At 33.8% G+C, this 18943-nt stretch overlaps 1 protein-coding gene across 2 annotated transcripts in view; it reads right to left on the bottom strand.

Annotated features, from left to right (window-relative positions):
• The window catches only part of cmet (CENP-meta), a 48346-nt gene extending 29759 nt beyond the window's left edge, over positions 1 to 18587 (bottom strand). The window contains exons 1-7 of one of the 2 annotated variants that reach the window (XM_073969509.1): positions 18100 to 18587; positions 17461 to 17583; positions 17280 to 17394; positions 11184 to 11418; positions 10795 to 11123; positions 10121 to 10717; positions 9736 to 9951 (exon numbers count right to left, since the gene is read on the bottom strand). In XM_073969509.1, coding sequence (XP_073825610.1) covers positions 9736 to 9951; positions 10121 to 10717; positions 10795 to 11123; positions 11184 to 11418; positions 17280 to 17394; positions 17461 to 17583; positions 18100 to 18238 — 1754 coding nt within the window. In that variant the 5' untranslated portion in view covers positions 18239 to 18587. The remainder of the gene's footprint in view (positions 1 to 9735; positions 9952 to 10120; positions 10718 to 10794; positions 11124 to 11183; positions 11419 to 17279; positions 17395 to 17460; positions 17584 to 18099) is intronic. The other variant, XM_073969510.1, reaches the window with a different exon arrangement.
• Positions 18588 to 18943: the final 356 nt, after the last annotated feature.

Below are 18943 nucleotides of genomic sequence, written 5' to 3'. Positions count from 1 at the left end.
TAGACAGAGAGGTCCTATCGAGCAGGTTTGGAGGGCATTCACACAAATGCAGTCGAAGATGTCATAAACAACTATCGTCTAAATGCGGTCCTCGCGGTACATCCATCATCTATCGCCGGTGAAGAACGTCAGTTGCCACGACAAACCACAGTAGTTTTGACTGAACTATGTGTGAGATGAGGCAAGGATTGATGAGACCGAGCAAAACATCTGCCCAGTATGCGGTATCGCACGACACACTGCGCGTATTCCTAGGAAAAAATCCATGACGTTTTTTTTTTTTGCTACACGACTGGTATACCCTTTACATTTTTTAAAACACTTCGAATCAAGTTTACAAAAGTTTACTTTTGGGCTTTTTTCGGCTTTGGGCACAAAATATAAAGGGTATGTAACATTCGACCTGATCGACTATATCATTTTTGTGTTTTTGTTTGTGTTTACCTTCATATTGTCTCTTCTCAGCTAATACTCGCAGGTAGGTAATTCAATTCATTTCTCTAATTCATGCAAAATGGTTGTTGTTTTCAAACTGGCCGTCGTCTGCTTAGCTAAGGTATGTAGTAGGCGCCTCTTGAAAAGAAAGACTGTTGTTGGCACAAAGTTTAAAAAACTGGATGATATCGACGGCAAATGTGTTGACGTAATTGAAGGTTTTTGAGAGGTTTTTTATCGCACAAATGACAAACATACAAAAGCACCCATGTGCAGAAAGTCAAATTCACAAAAAGTGGGTACGCTATTGCTGCTTCTCTTTTTTTGTTTCTTTATTTCCTCCTCCTTTCCCTACGGGCTTTACTTCCACCTCGTCGTCAATGACTTCTTCATCACCCATTATCCATATCAAATTAAATCGAGTCTATCACTCAAATTTCACACACTAGTATAGAAAGAAGAAATGGCAACAATAAGGGGAGTACCAACAATATCAAAAATCGCAGAAGCTCCGTATAATATACACACACAACACGATATAGATTTTTAATTTATTTACTTTTTTGTTTGCAAAATAGGTAGTAACAATATTCGTATGAGGCGTAAAAGCTTTTAATTGTTTAAATTAAACCGATAATGAACCGCCGACCGACCGACCGACCAACCAAAGCAGCAACCGTATGAGCGACCGATTGGTATAACACAACAAATCGAATAGAATTGTGAACTTGTAAACAGTTGTTGTTGAATTCAAATAAACAGAGTGTGCTTCCAGCCAGCCATCCAGTCATTCATATAGTGTTGTTGCGTTACATACAACTACTACTCACTGTGAGGCTCACTCACTCTTTTGTGTGCTGTCCATTGAAACTGAACTGCAAAAACCTATAGTGTCTGTCGTTCTGGCCCATAGTCTTCCGACCAAACAACAGTCGAAAAACTCTCACTCACCTCAACAAGAAGAGGAGAAGACAACAAGAAAACCATACATGCTGCTGTTACCTACCTACTACCTCTTGTGAAGGTGGCATTCTTCATTATTGTTTACATTTTTTTGTCATACAACTTTTGTTTTTATTTCTTGATTCTCTTATTACCCCATATTCATTTCTTCTTCTGGTTACTATTTCCGTTGTGCATATGTTCCGAATATGGTTTGTGTTGGGGAATATGCGGAGGGGATCGGCCATAAACTAGGGAAGCGGAGGCAAAACCCGTATATGGTTGTTGTTGTTGTTTGTCATGTGCATGCAATTTAAAAGAAAGGTGTGTGGGAATCTTTTTTATCAATTCACCACATAAGTGGAGATGTGGTGAAGATGCTTATACAGTGAAGAGAAGTTATGGCGAACTTTCAGCTAGTGCTTAATTTCATATTGTTACTTTAAAACAAGAATGGAAATGAGGGTTTACAAGGAGAATTATAACAAGTAAGGAAAGGCAAAGTCGGGACCGGGGCCGACCATTTAACATCATACACCACCCGTGCGTAAATATAACGTAAATATAGGACGAATATCGGAAAATGTGGAGAACAACCTGTTTAATGTGGATGAAACAATTTTGGATTTTTTACAGCAACGCAAAAACCATGGAATTCAAGAAATTACCTATTTATTTGCCGATCCAAATGAAAGGTTGCATCATTGGAATTGGAAGAATTATAAAATGCAACTCATTACATAGTACATTTTAGTTGGTGACCCTATGGACTTGTCCACGAAACACATACTATTGCTCTAAATTGGACCACAAGGAGTACCTTCGGTAAAATTTCCAAACTGCACTTAATGGGGTTTAGCCACTTATTGAGCATTTTCATGACTTTTTTACAAGAAACCTACCAAGATACTACCGGATACTCCCGGAATTTTTTTGTTAAAAAATGATAGTTTTCTGACAAACAATGTTCTTTGCTAAATCAGTTTGCGGTGCTCACTGTAGCTTGAAAACTAAGTGATCGGTTTATTAGTTTTCAAGCATACATTTTTGTGGGATCTATTTATTTATTGTTGTTTGTTCGACCTTTTTATTGGTTTCAAAAGCAAATATTAGGTCAGGTTATGTTTTTATATTAATTTTTCCAATATTTCGCATTGCATCTTCTTGTGGGATCATTAAGAACCCGATAATCTTGTTCTTTAGTGAAACGGAATTGAAAACATTAACAAAAGTTGTGAGCTTTCAAAGTCAAAATTTCGATTTTAACGAAAAAATTAGATTTTTAACCATAAATCGATCAAAAAAAAATTTTTAAGTCTCTCGCTTAAGGATAAGCTTTTTTGGTTTATAATAATTCCACAAAAATCTATAAAGATCTGATCATCCGTATTGGAGTTGCCATTTCGATAAAACCGAGTTTTAAACTTCTATATTACATCCAAATCACAGTGAATTTTTTCCTTCCAACGCTCATATCTCAGCCAATTTTGTCCAATTTCTTTTTCAATATATTCTATTCTATCTGTGCTTTAAAATAACGCAATAAAAATTTCCATTTGTTAAATGTTTAAGTGTTCATAACCCCTTAAGAGAAAAACAAGTTTGAACTTTTTTTCAGGGAGGTACCCAAGGATGTTGTCGAAATATATCCCTATTGGAACTTGATTTACGTTTGAAAGAAATTTCACTATCGACAATGTTCGGGGTTATTGTACACTTAATTCGTAAGTTTTCGTGTTTATCGGTCATTTTATTGGGAGCCGGCAGGTTTATTTAGACCTTTGGTCCATTATCTCAGGAAGTATGTGTTTGTCACTGAAAAAAATGTACTGCCGTAAAAGGAGCCGCGAGCACAACCTGTTCCAACACATTTAATGACGATCTAAGAAGAGTCTCTAAACCGCACAACATTTTGAAATTTTGTGGGGGAGGTACCCGTGGGGAAGTACCCGAAGAAGTGGACCGATAAGGTCCATCTTCGAACACGATCTAAGTTTGAAGAAAATATAACGACAGACAAATTTCGGACCAAATCAGTTGATCCATTCGAACGATATCGTACGCTCCAGCCAGCCGGACTGACTGACAGACGGGCTAAATCGACTTTAACCCACATAGCAAAGATATTTTTTTTGCGAGACAACTTACAATTTTTTGTGAAAATTATATTTTTGAAAAATAAATAACTTTTTTCTTTTTCAAAATAGTCTGGCTTAATCCCATTGTTGTTGTTTTAATATTTTATTGTTTATTCGGTGGAGAATATCCACATACAAAAAACGAAGGAACTGATGAGATTCTGTGGCGAGAATCGAAACTATAGTATTCCCTGCCTTACCCCTTGGCGAACAATGCCAAATCTTTTCCACTAATAAACTAGTTGGTTTAAAATATTAAAACAACAACAATTGGATTAAGCCAGAATATTTTGAAAAAACAAAATTGCAAACGCTATCCCAAAAAAAAAAAACGCCACAAAGTTTCTAATTGAAGACACTGGCACGACGTGTGTTGTTTTTGCTGTAAAGCAGACCAACCAAATTTTGGTGTGTGCATTCGTCGAAATTCGACGACACATACTAGTGGAAAAGGTTTGCGAAAACAATCGCAGACACTTTCGTCGGAGTTGTGTGAGGTTGCCAAGGAAAAACTTCTCATTGAACTTTTTTCTTCGCTTACCTATATACTTCGAGCTGACGATTGATGTTTGGGTATAACAAGTTTTTTGTTGAAGAAGTTATTGAAAAATAACTTCGGTGGAGAATATCCACATACAAAAAACAAGGGAACTGATGAGATTCTGTGGCGAGAATCGAAACTATAGTATTCCCTGCCTTACCCCTTGGCGAACAATGCCAAATATTTTCCACTAATAAACTAGTTGTTTTAAAATATTAAAACAACAACAATGGGATTAAGCCAGACTATTTTGAAAAAAAAAAAAAACAAAATTGCAAACGATATCCCAAAAAAAAAAAAAAAAAAACGCCACAATGTTTCTAATAACTTTTTTCACTAAATTGGGCCTTATTTTAAAAACGCCGAAAACTTTGACGGATAAATATAGGTGTATAAATGTTTCCCAATCTCTTGGTTTTTCGTTCAGAAAATACTCTTACTACATTCCTAAAAAATCCCTGAATTTATATGGATGTAACATTTACGATTAAATTTATATGGCGTATTTAAATGTTTCGTCCAAAATCGAAAGTTACAAAAAATCGATTTTTTCGGAATTGTTTGCGTTTTAGGCCAAATGCGTGGAAATGCATAGGCTAAAAAAAACTTTATACGCGTGGAGCGACAAATAACAGACAATACTATAAGAAAACGCAAAAAAGCTCACAAAAGTATGCGAAAATATCCGAGTTTTACGTCAATTTTTTCAACCATTTAAACAACCAGTAGCTTTATGTGGGTTAAATCGTCTGAAACAGATTTCGTCCAAAAACATACTTGGGGTCTAAAACCATAATTTCAATGATACACATTTTCATCGTATCAAAGTGTAGCCAAAAGGCTGAGGGTATAAAAATAAATATCGTAGAGCTGAGAATAGTGTTTTAGCAATCTACTCTTGCAAGAACTCCATTGGGAACTCGGACAAGTTATACATTGGCTACATGTAACTGTAGTTATACCGATGATTCGAATCTTTTGTGATAGTGTCTGATGCCATGACCTTCCTTCATTTTAAAGTGCAGATAGAATAGAATATGTTGCAAAAAAGTCGATAGGGCTAAAATTAGCTGAGAATACTTACTTAGTACTTACTTAGTTTAAAACGTGGTTATCTCAAAATGGCATTTTTGAAAGCGGTGCCCGTTGTAGCTCGAAAACCGGATGATCCTGTTTTTGCGAGTTATTATAAACATAAAAAGCTTGTCCTTAAGCAAGAGAATTTTTAAAACAATTTTATGGTTAAAATTGAAATTTTGACTTTGACAGTTCACCTTCTTTTAAAAATGGATATGTTTTAATTCCGTTTCGTTTAAGGACAAGATTATTAGGTTCTTAATGATCGCACACAAACATATGCTAATCGGTTTATTCATTTTCGAGCTACAGTGGGCACCGCAAACTAAAAACAGTGTTTCGTATGCAGCCATTTGTCAGAAATTTATGCAATTCTGATGTGACCATACAGATAAAAACAAGGACTTTTTTAAAAGTTAGGTAGATTTCTTGTAAAAAATTCATAACCATAACTTGCTTAGTTGCCTGCATGGTTCAAATCTCATTTTTAACACAGTTGCAGTTGACCTCGACCTAAAACGTTGCACAATTTTCAGATTTGGATGACAATATATGAATATTAAAAAAAATATTTGATTAAAACAACTTTAATTTATTTGTGAGAAAAATTGGCGATGTTTACCAAGGGATAAGGCAGGTAGACTATAGTTTCGGAGCTCTCCACAGATCCTGAACAGTTATCTTGTTTGTTTTCAATAAGAAACTTTTATACTCTTTGTGTGTCCAAAGAAACACTCTGAGAATTTCTTTTGCACCACCTAAACTCGAACAACTTCACTTGCAAACAAAACCATATGTAGCCAGATCCGAAACAATAGCCTTCCCTGCCTTACCCAATTTTTTCCACTAATAAATTAAAATTGTTTCAAAAAAATATTAAAACAACGACTATGGGATTAAGCCTGACTATTTTGAAAAGCAAAATAGAAGTCGTCATCTCAAATAAAACTCCATCCCTTTTAATTGTTAGACCGACCAGGCACCGTCTAAAGTGTGGTTTATTTCTGTAATAAGCTATACCAACAAACAAACAAATACCACTATTCTGAACATTCTCATGGGAGCTGTTTCCCATGGGATTAAAATTTCCCATTCCCACGAATTCCGTATTCTCAACGACGCGGGAGCACCAAATTATTATTTCATACTTTTGGGGGCTGTAATTTTGTTTTATAATACAAAATGCATCTTTGCATTGAATTCACGGTTTTTGAATTAGCTAAGCAAAATTAAATGTCGCCTAATTCAACAACCGTGCATTAATTTTTAATTTTTTTAGTGAATAAAGACAAACGTAGTCAAACGTGCATTTTTTAATTGTTACCCCCTGTTTTTGTAAAAGTTTTTATTCTTCTCACACGAATTGTCAAATTTTGTAGATCGATTTACTGGCCTCAGCGCAAATGTAGAGCTCTGATATTTAAAAGAGGAATTCTTAACTATATGTCGAACGCGTCTACGAAACATTAGGTCCGTATGTCATCTGTGGGCTGAGCTATGGATGCCTGAATTATTACGAATATAGACGAACGAACAAAAAAATAGTTACAAAAACAGGGGGTTAGGCAAACATACTTTTTGTGTATAAAATAATAGGAACTTTTTAAGTTTGTAACGAATTTAAAAATTTTATGTTGATGTCCTTTCGGAATAATTTGAGTTAGGGATTTAACGAGTATATCGCTAGTTTTATTTATTCCTAATGATCGTTAACCTCGTATTTTGCAGATTTGTTAAAAATTCAAAAAGATAAATTCTGATATTTTTTCTCAATTATTACATATTTTTGCGTACATATTCACATTTATTATATTGATTTTTTTCGTCTAATCGGTGTTATGAAAAACAAAAACATCAGTTTTGAAAAATTATTTTGGCAACACAAATTTATTGAATTGTTAATAGATCATTTGTATGCCTTAAAATCAAAAGAAAAGCCAACCCACATTTTTTTACAATCAAAACAATAATTTGGCACATACGCTCATTTGCAGGCATTTGTTAAGCGACTGACGATACGGAAGTCAGCCATGCTCTTTTTGACCCAAGAAATCCGTCCATTTCCATTAAATTAAGAATATACAAAATCCGAAGTCTTCTATTGACATTTTTTACAGTACATTTTGTATGCTTTTATTAAGCAAACACATGCCGTTTATAAATACATAGCTTCGTTCCAGTACTTTTTAATGGTAAAATGTGCAAAAGAGAAAGCTGTCAAAAATGAGTTCACCGCACACATTTTTTCAAAATGTACGTCAAAAAATCTGGAACTAATGTCAAAGTCGGCGTGTCAGCCAATCAGAAGGCGGCAAACATGTTGCACATTTTTGCTCGCTCAAATTTTGCCGTGTAAAAAGTTTCTAAAGAGAAAGCTATTCAGCGCAATTTTTGTTCAAAGAGAAGTGAACATTTTGCAACTTTTTTGGTGTACGGGAACGCATTTCGGGTAAAAATGTGTAAAAACTTTTTAGTTCTGGAACGAAGTTAATATTTGCAATAATTTTGTCTTGTAGATGTCTTAAAATATGAAATTTCATAAAAATATGAAATTTCTTGAAACTTTTCAAAACTTCAAACTCGCACACTGTTTGCTGGGGAGATTTTTCCCACAAAAAGACACAAAATTCTCCCACAATTCAAAATAGAGAATGTATACTTTTTTCCCATGGGAACAAATTCCCAATTCGAACTTCATTCAGAATGAGAGGAGATGGGAAATGGGAAAAATCTCCCACAAAAATTTTATTCAGAATACGAAAATGTGGGAATGGGAAAAAATTCCCAACTCTCATGAGTTCAGAATAGGGCTGATTAATTATGTGTTTTCTCAAATAAAACGCTTGCAAATTGAAAACTGTGACAAAATTATAGGGTAATAACACTGTGAACACAAATTTTGGGACAGAATAATTCTTTTAGAGATGAAAGTCCTTGGTGAGTATATTAAGAATCCCAAAGGATAGATCCGCCGAGAGTCGAACTTCCGCGTTATGGCGCGATGAAGTTTTTGCTAGAGACCCTGTAAGGCATCAGGAATTAGCGTTATATCTTTGTTCACTGTTGTTTTAGCTTATTTTTGAGATTACATGCCTGCAGTCAAATCGAATGAGGATTATTTTCGTAGAGCACTTCGACCTTTTAACTGGCTTCCGTTTATTTCGTCCTTTTCGTCTTATATTTTAAGAGCCGCTATAAAAGTACCGCAAGATGACGTTTTTCAGCTTCGAAATGTTCTGCAAAATGGCTCAGAACATTTTAGGTACGGCTCTCATTGACAACTTATCGATTTTGTCGCGTTTTCATAGTCATTTTTGACATTTACCTCTGTTTGCTCAGAAAAAAAATGTGTTTTTGTATGTTCTGTAACGAATATAAAAAAAAAAATAGACTTTTTCTGTACAAAAACAGGGTAAGTGCACAAAAGGACCACGAAACCGCGAAAAAATTGCCCCGCGAAAAAATCAACTCCTGCTGCCTTACAGGGTCTCTAGCAAAAACTTTATCACGCCATACCGCGGAAGTTTCGGGTTTCTTTATATACTCACCAAGAACTTTCTTCCCCAAGAGGAATTTTCCGTGCCCCAGACGTTCACCTCCATTTTGTTGCACAGTGTAATCGGCATGCGTGCTATTTGAGAGATCCCATCAAGAAGAAGGATATTCTTATTGAGGCTAAGAGAAAAATTATTTTCTACTTTTTAGAGCATTTATATAAAACACTGTAACTGAATTTTTTTAATTATTTCTTTTTTGCTATAAAACCATTCGTAGAAAGTTATTGATTGAGATCTTAGGTACATTTTTGTTGTTGTTGGTTGTTTCCTAGAATTTAGAACCAGAAACTGAGATAAAATGATAAAAAATCGGCTAGACTATTTTGACCTTGAGGATGAAGTTTTATTGATTAACAATCCTCGACTTAAAATATTACAAACAGTGTAATATGATATTCCGACAATGTAAAATCATTGCATAATCCACATAAATACGCCCAATAAACAGGAATTCCAGGTAAGTAACGCCTGCAGACAAAATACCCAGTTCATATATACAAAACAATTAATTATACAACGTTAATAGAAATACAATAGAATTATAACCATTGTTTGGTTACAGATTCTGTACATGTTAAATAACCGGAGTCATTATGAATATGTAAATCATTACACCAACTAAAAAACAAATACACACGAAATGATTAATGAAGTATTTTAAAATGTCGGCCTCAAGAGTTTCCCTTAACCCATCCTCGCACTTTACTGTCTTAAAGAGTAAAACTTTAAGATTTGCATCTAAAAAGTTCATTGAACCTGTAAATTAATTAAACTAAAATTAAGTTACTCAAACCGAACATCATTAATTCCCATAACTATAACTCAACACATAGTAACTTTCATTAAAAATACATCTAGGAGGAATATAAAGAGATTCCATTTTTTATAGATCAACTGTCAAGAATGTGCAACTGAAAAAAAAACACACAAAATAGAAAAAATCAACGTTTCTACGAAGCAATAACATTTCCACAAAGTACTTTAAAAAATCCCAAACAACTCTGCAATTTTTACTACATAGCGTTATTTTCCATTTTTTACTTACTTTGTTTCATACTCGGTTAGATTTTCACGAGTAACTTTTATTTCATCTTTGAGTTGAATATATTCGATACGTTCATTTTCAAGTAGCGATATGCGATTCGTTAATGAGTTGACCATTTGTTTCAATGATAAATCCGTTTCATGTTGAACCTCAAATCGATCCTCCAAATTAGTAAAGCTTTGCAATTCCATAAAATCTTGTTCAACAGATTCTAAACTAAGGTGTGTAGGTTAACAAAAGCAAAGTAGGTGGAATTAAAAGCATATGGATGATGAATGTGAAATTAGTTATAATTTGGAAATTATTTTTTTTTAGTAACTGTGCAGTTAACAAGTCCACAAAACAATGAAGTTAGTAATTAAAGATATTTTAAAGTTGTACTTACGTTAATTTTGAATTTGATGTAACCTTAGGAGTCATGCTACAACGTGGCATATTCGATTTTGGTGTTAACAAGGGTGATAATCGATCAAAGTTTATCATTTCGGCAGGAGCAAATTCTTCATCAATTTCGGAAATTGTTTCTCCCGTTGATAGCTTAGGAGCAGGTGGTGGATCCGTGGGTCTACACGTAATTAATGGCGTAAAATAAAAGGATTTCGGAGGTTGCAAACGTGATGGTATTGCACTAGCATTTCCATTATTGAATGTGGGTACCGGCAGTGCAGAGGTTGGCACCGGCAAAGCCGATGGAACCGGCAGCCCTGATGATGTATTTAAATTTGATGAAGGACACCATGTACGACGACGTTTTTCACGATTTCTATGCAAGGAGTTGCATGAAATAATTTTTAAATCTTCATTGCGAATGCGTTGCTCCAATTGACGCACTTTAATTTGACTTTCATTTTTCTTTTGTTCTTCAGCCAAACGTAGACGTAACATTTTAACTTCACGTTCCAAACGTTTCATCATTGTGGCATCCGAAACAGTTTCATTAACTTGTGGTTTATTTTTAATGCTCTTGGCACGTAAGGCAAAACTGTAGTAAGAAAGAAAAACACGTAAATTGTTATTAAGTAAATGTAAAACAGAACTTCTTCCAAAATAATTACCCACCTCAATGTAGATTGAGTTTCTTCAATTGCTGTTGGTTTTATGGTACAAATAATAGCTGTCAAAGCATTGCCACCCAATGAATCTTGTAATATGCGCGTAAGCTTCGAATCTCGATAGCTTATATATTTATCATCTTCATTTTCGGACAAACGTTTTATAACATTACTTAAAAACAAAAGACTTTTGTTAATGTGACCCCCCTCCTTAAGGCGCGTACCACGAGCCCCAGTTTGATCTGCACGTTCTGAACCAGCCAAGTCAACAAGATTCAGAACACTTTGTATGACAGCATCATCTTCACTGCGATCTACTTTTCGTGATTCAATAATCTAAAGGAAATAATATAATTACCTAAAATATGGAACAAAGATGCATTATTGAGAACTTACAATACGAAATATGGCATGAGATCTACTAGATCGTTCATTCATATTGGTCTCGCCAACAGTACGCTCCTTGCTACCTTGTGTTAGATGATATAATAAATCCTCTTCGGACGTTATAATACTTTCTTCACAGTTCACCGTGATAAGCCCATTTCCAGTTTCATGGATCTTCAAATCCTGATTTTTCTTATTAAGTAAATCAAAAATCTTCTCATTGTAGATTTCTATATATCCCACTCTGAAAATACAAAGACAATTCAAATTTGATAATAATAAATATTTGTTAAAAGACTTTAGGGATTATGTATATTTAAAGATATTAGTTTTAATTTCCAAATCAACATCCACCATGAAGTACCAAATCCCATAATTTTAGGTGAAGAAGTTTCTTGACCACTGGGACACCTCAAACACCTAATTTTAGCTACTTCGGTCAGCTAAAACTTGAAAATACCTGAAATCGGGCGGTACCGTTATATGGGGGCTACACCACTACGTGCTCAACCTACGTCCACAATTTTTGTTAGAGAAGTTTTTAGCCACTGAGAACCGTAAATGCCAAAGGACATCCAATCTACCCCGAAAATGTAGATAAAAACTAAAAGAAAAACTGAAATCGATGGTACCGTTTTATGGGGTTATACCACTGGGATCTCAAATTTCAAATTACAGTTATTTTATTTATTTTATTTTTCATTACTTTGCAATCGAAGCCATGTGGATAATTCAATGGCCAATTCAGATATAATTACAAAGATTCCACCTTACTTCATAGCTACTCTATAAATAAAATATTAAACATTATTGTTCTTACAAACTATACATAAAAATTAAAAAAAAATGATTGCATTGATTATAATTTGCCTCCTTTACATCATAACTACTCATATGTATATTACCAACATATTATAAAATAGGTAAGAATTAATATAGAATTTTCAAAAATAGGTTTGTCCTTTTACGTACTGAACTTTACTGAACATTGTTTCTTCAGTAATGTTTATCAACATTTCAATTATACAATTGTCAAAACTTTACTGAAGAAAAAATGTTCAGTAAAGTTCAGTACGTAAAAAGACAAACCAAATATCATCGGTACAACCAATATTTTCTTCTTTATGCCATAGCTACTCGAATAAAAGTTATGTTTTAGTATTTTTTTGTTTTGTGAAGTTTAATATAACAATGAATATATCACGAATATTGTCAAATATTTCATATTCCATTTCAGAAAAAAAGGATAAATTTTTTTCGCGCTACATCCACGATTTTTGATATGTAGGTTAAGAAAAAAATTCCCAGTATGAATCTGGTCGCGAGCCAATTTTTGGTTGTTGCGGACAAAAGTTATGGCGCTTTTATTTCGCTTTTTAAGAAAGAAAATATTATAAAAACGCTAATTATTTTAATGAGCACAATTGTTACAAAAAAGTTCTCTCGAAGTGACTTCAGCGAGTAGATTGCATAATACCTGCAAAATGTTACACAGAATTCGCGGAATGTACATAAAATTGATAAATTATTGAATATAAGTCCGATTTTTTCAAAATTAAGGCCCATTTAGTGGTCATAAAATTACATAAAAATTTGTTGTGGATCAAAACTTCACGGCGAATCAAATGTGACTACAATCGTACATATTGGTGTTATTGTTTTGATGTTACAGCCAAAATAAGCACATATGTACATATTTTGGACAAAAAAGAATTTTTTTATTTGACAAAATATTTTTTCACATGAATTATGTAGTAGAAAATATTGGAAAAATCTATAGGAATACTTCCTTCATTTTGCTTAAATCTCCCAATAAAATAGACGGATTTTGCTTTATTGACATTCATATTAAAGCTTTCCCATTAGGGAACGTAATTGGGTTGATGAGGATATATCTCAAAGCTTCTGAAATGGAAACAGAGGTCAAATAACCCATTTTAATTTATATGCATTTTAAAATACGTGTAAATCGCGTAATTATCAAAATCATTTTGTCCGCATGTGATTTTCATGTACAGCAAGACCATATCTTTTAATTTGTATACATTTTTCGAAATTTAATTTGGAGGCTAAGATGTAGCATCGGCTGCATCTAAGCACTAAAAAACCTATAAAATATCGCTAATTTGCGCAAAGTGCATACAATTTTTGTCCGCATCCGATTTCAGTGTTCACCATGAAAATCTATATCGAAATATATCTATTTCAAGGCGATCAATCAAGAACCGTGGATGTAGCATCACACACTATTTTTTCGGATAAAATGAATGTAGCTCCCTTATCAGTGAAGTTTTCAAATCTCTGTTTCCGCTAAAACGAAGATGCTGTACTAGTTTTTTCATTGCAGTGGAAACGAACCGTAGAAAACGTGACAAACTACGCGATATTTGCAAAAACAATTTTAGATGATTTTTCTACTTTGGAATTTCTTGTAACTCGCGTTTTAGTAGATGGATTTTCACGGGGAATGATTTATTGGATCAGGAACGTAAAAAACTAAAATGTGCAATCAAGTACGAAGAAATCGAATGACAATTGTTAAAATTAGGCCCGAAAAATACGATTTTTAGAAAAATGTTCGCACAAAATGTTCGCATTTGGATGCAGATTTCTATGAATCTGTGCAGACTACATTCACAATATTCACATCAAATAACTTAGAATCGCAAGTACTACAATCCTATATATGGTTTTTTGAAAAACCTGTTTGCGGAATGAAATTAGAAGAAAATTTCAAAAAACACTGTAAATCTGGCTTCAAAATGTCAGCATCATTTAATGGTAGAAGCAGACGAAATTTTGAAAAGTACTACACTAGTGAGATAATCCTTATTTAGTTTGCTTCTGCTTTTACTTTGACAGGAAACTCGAGAGAAGTGTGGTTTACTCACAAATCCAGAGAAAACAAAAAAAGACATGGTGGCTTCAACCCATTTTCACAAATTTTTTAACATAAATATAGCCACAGCTTCCACGCATATTATCTTTTAAGGCCAATATTTTTTGCCACGTCCAAAAACATTTCATTTTATCCAAAAGTATTTAATTTGTATAATATACAATCACGAGTCGCGTGTTCTAAAAGGGTAAACCTTGGCTTCAGCTATGTTAAATTTTCAAAAATATTGGTGATATATGCTACAAAATTTTAAGTATTTAATTTAATAATAACCTGTTTTTTGAAAGGCGAAATAGGTAAAAATTAATATAGAATTTTCAAAAATATCATCGGTACAACCAATATTTTCTTCTTTATGCCATAGCTACTCGACAGTTAGTCTGGTAAAAAAAAATATAGACAATATCTTCAAAAAACCTAAAATCGGGCGTTGCCTTTATATGGGGTCTATAAGAAAACATGGACCTACATATGTTGACAATTTTTGGTGAAGAAGTTTTTTGACCACTGGGAATCTCGTCGAATGTCAAATTACAACTAGTTCGCACAAAGAATGTAGCTAACATCCGGAGGTACCGTTACATAGGAGCTATAACAAAACATAGGTCCATGTTGTCGACAATTTTTGGCGGAGAAGTTATGCGACCACTGGGAACAACAAATGACAAATTACAAAACCGGGAGGTACCGTCATATGGGGGCTATCTATACCAAAACATGGACATATATTGACAATTTTTAGGGGAGAAATTTTGTGACCACTGGGAATCTGGAATGTCAAATTACTGGTAGTTCTTTTAAAAATTGTTGCTAAAATTCTCAAAATACCGAAAATTGGGAGATACCGTTATATGGGGGCTATGCAAAAACTCGGACCAATGTTGACAATTTTTGGTAGAGAAGTTATGCGACCACTGTGAACATCTAATGTCAAATTACAACTAGTTCGCACAAAGAATGTAGCTAACATCCGGAGGTACCGTTATATAGGGGCTATACCAAAACATGGACCTATGTCGACAATTTTTAGCGGAGAAGTTATGCGACCACTGGGAACGACAAATTACAAAACCGGGAGGTACCGTCATATGGGGGCTATCTATACCAAAACGTGGACATATATTGACAATTTTTAAGGGAGAAATTTTGTGACCACTGGGAATCTGGAAATTCAAATTACTGGTAGTTCTTTTAAAAATTGTTGCTAAAATTCTCAAAATACCGAAAATTGGGAGATACCGTTATATGGGGGCTATGCAAAAACTCGGACCAATGTTGACAATTTTTGGTAGAGAAGTTTTGTGACCACATGTAGTGCTTTTTGTACATATTCCAATGATATATTATTTTAACATTTTTTCTACACAGGCGTCCTTCGGTCGCGTTTTTAAAACTTTCTCTCATGGTCATGCGCAAATCTCGGGCACGGGAACAACATTTTCTTTTAAATTGCGTCCTGAGATTTTACACTTTCTCCTATGGACCTTGTAAATATCTCTCCTATTTAGCTAAAATAAAGTTGAGCCTCCCTCATAGCAGGAAACACCACTTCCCCTAAAAATAAAGTATGTAATTATAATAATTAACAATCTGGAAGCTAAGGAATACATGCATCTTAGCAGATATTTTTAGGAGGTACCAGACGAACTGGACGCAAAATTCTACGGCTATGCACATAATAAAATCATAAATAAATATCTATTTTGGGAATTTTCGACAGTTATTTATCCCGCAAAGAATAGAGTTTCTAAAAATTATTTTAATCAGTACCACATGGAACACTATTGGAGAATAGACTTAAGAACATCATTCGTAGATCACAATTCTTTAGTATTCAGAAGTAGACTAATTCGATTTCAGTCAAAAATACACTGATAATGACAGCAAAGCCCATATGATTTCATATCGCTCATTTACTCAAAGAGTGGCATAACTCAAAAAATGGGTTTTTTGAGTTAGCAATTTCTATTTTTTCTACGACTTCTACTTTATCTTGTGTAAAATTTTCAAGTTGATATCTCTAAAACTCAACTTTTTTTCTAGCAGTTTGGCATAAATCATCAAAAAAGTTTTTTGCTTTTATGAAGCAGTAAAACACTTCAAGTCATGCTTGAACTTGCACAGAAATTTAGCAAAAATATCTGGCTAGTTCTCTGCAAAATATTGTCCAACTAGTTATTTTAGTTTTTGTATAATAATCTTTTTAAGTTGGGAAGTCAAATTTCAATCGACAACTTAAAACGTGTTTTCTCGAAACTTGATTTTTTGAAATGTGTCACTCTTTGAGTAAATGAGCGATATGATTTTGACTACGTTTGTGTTTTTAATATAATTTTTTGGTAGCAGAGATCAATTTCCAACGCTTCCCCACTATTCAATATTGACCCTTCGTTTTAAGGTTTTATCTCTGAAACCAATGAAAATTGTAATTTTCTTCGACAAATTTGCAGTCTACGCTAAATACCCAAAACGGAATATCATCGGTAATGCTGAAATAGCCGTTTAAGACGATACTCTAACGTGTCGAAAGCAGGATCGCAGCAAAAGTGAGTCGTCCGGAATAACTTTTGAAGCTGCGTGAATTTTCCCTATCATCCTAAATAGCTATTCCGTTGTTGAATACAATGAATATACCATCACTTCAGAAAAACTCATTTAATCATAGTATAAAATGTATTAACTCCAATTACTATTTGACAGCATGTTTTAAGTCGCTTTACACCATGGATAGGCAATGTGCGCTTACTGAGAGCAAGTGAGCATACATTTCAATGCATTTTACATTGAAGTTTTCGCTCACTTGCTCTCAGCAAGCGCACATTGCCTGACCTGGCTTTACACTCGAATCACCGACGAATATGAAGAAAATCGACAACGGCATTCTTTGCAGTGAGAAAAATACTGATATTAATATAAATATTTAATTTGTGGATTTGTTATTCTATAGAGTAAACTACTACAAGCTTAACAAGTGGTTCCATATGGAGCTTTGGTCAAATTTGAAATGGCTCATTGAATATAGTATACTAGACTGAGCAGATGTTTTCGTGGATGCTATGATGATTATTACAATGATATAACGAATGTAATCATATCCTTAATATACCATCTTCCCCTATGGAGAATAGAAATTATCAAACTATTATGTATATATTTTCTGTACATATCAAATATCAATATTCAAATACTTTTTGTTTACTATTTACCTGAGAAGAAATTGTCTATGTACAGATAATTGTTCAAGTTCACGGAAAATATCCTTTGCGGCTAAAACCATAACACCAGGATTGTCTTCATCACCCATCATAGTATAGGTTTTACCTGTAACAACAACAAACATTTAATAAAATTTTCTTACAAATCATATGTTTGCCAAAGTAAATTTACCTGATGATGTTTGACCATAGGCAAAAATCGTACCATTGAAACCACGCATGGCTGCATGGACAATATGTTTGGCCATTTTATCAAATATATGTTGATTTGTGGCATCCTGGTCAAAGATGTGATCTACAAAATATCAAAAAACATTAATAAATCTCTATCAGCTGTGGTGGCAATTTGTAAGTTAGGACAAATCAAAATTAATTGGAAAAACATAGGCATTTGCTAAAAATAGATATTTTTAAAATTTGGAGAAAGCATAGTGGACGTAGTAGTTGTCTCTATTTTTGTCAACAAAGCACACACAGAAAAGCACTCCTTGTATCATATAGGAAACGCGTTGCTGTTGCAGAGTCTGTGTCATAGTGCCACAAATGCATTTCTCGCTGCAGTCTTGTCTCGCATAAACATGTCTGACTAAGAATAAAGCACCGTTATGTGTGCCATATAAGTTCATATCATGCACACAAAAGTCAATTTTTTATATCAAATATTTTGGGATGTTATTTATAAATTTGAAAATGACAGCATAGCCAACAAGACAGCATAAAGTCCATGGGATAAAATGTCTGTCCGGCTTTTTCGATGATCCAAACGCATCAAACAACAAAACATTTGGCGCATTTCTTTCTCCTCACTTACCAAAATAATATGGATCATTCTGCGAATCTACTTGTTGGATGGAATTATTCACTACCCGCCAAAGAGGTTGCTGATCCTTCTCCTTTTTCAGCAGTGGTCGCACTTTGATGCCCACTTGAATGGAATTTTTTCCAGACATGTCTGTCTTTGCCGCCCAACTTTTTTAGGTTAAATTAAATTTTTGATACTTTTGTTTGACGTTTAAAGCGACTGTTTTTACATTAATTATTCAATTTATAAAACAACACAGATAATGTGAATAAATGCATTAATGTTTTTCGCAGAAAACATTAAAATATTTCACACAATAAGCTAATTCTTGCGTACGATTAACAAAACACTACAAAACTAAACAAAAACTCCGCCACCTTCAACTCAACAGTTATTTTAAAATGAGCGGCATTGAGTCACAGGTAGACAGCGTAGGCGAGTGCGTTCGTTGACGACGGCGTACTGATATAGTAAGCGGCGTTCGCTAAATTCTAATAGTACGTTTACATTTGCAAAATCGAGTGAATTTGAACTGTCAATTACTTTTCGTATACGTCAAATGAAAACTCATCTGAAATCCATTGGATTTCATTTGACGATTAATAATAATTTTAGACATTAGTAAGTTTACATTTATGAAATCCAGTCGATTTCAACTTGCAAATCCATTGCTTAAACGTAAAATGAAATCCAATTGATTTCAGATGAGTTTTCTTTTGACGTTTATAAATTTTTAAATATGCATAGAGAAAAAAGTATGAATGTATTGGTGAAAATGGTTTGTAACTTTGCTATTTTCTTGCCAATACTGTCTTTTTACTCGACAAATTTGAGCGTGTAAAAAATAAGCTTT

This window comes from Musca autumnalis, unplaced genomic scaffold, assembly GCF_047663935.1.
Source record: "Musca autumnalis isolate F117 unplaced genomic scaffold, ASM4766393v1 scaffold_2, whole genome shotgun sequence".
Taxonomy (NCBI): Eukaryota; Metazoa; Arthropoda; class Insecta; order Diptera; family Muscidae; genus Musca; species Musca autumnalis.
Note: the sequence above shows the minus strand (reverse complement) of the source record. Positions and strands in the feature narration are given on the sequence as shown.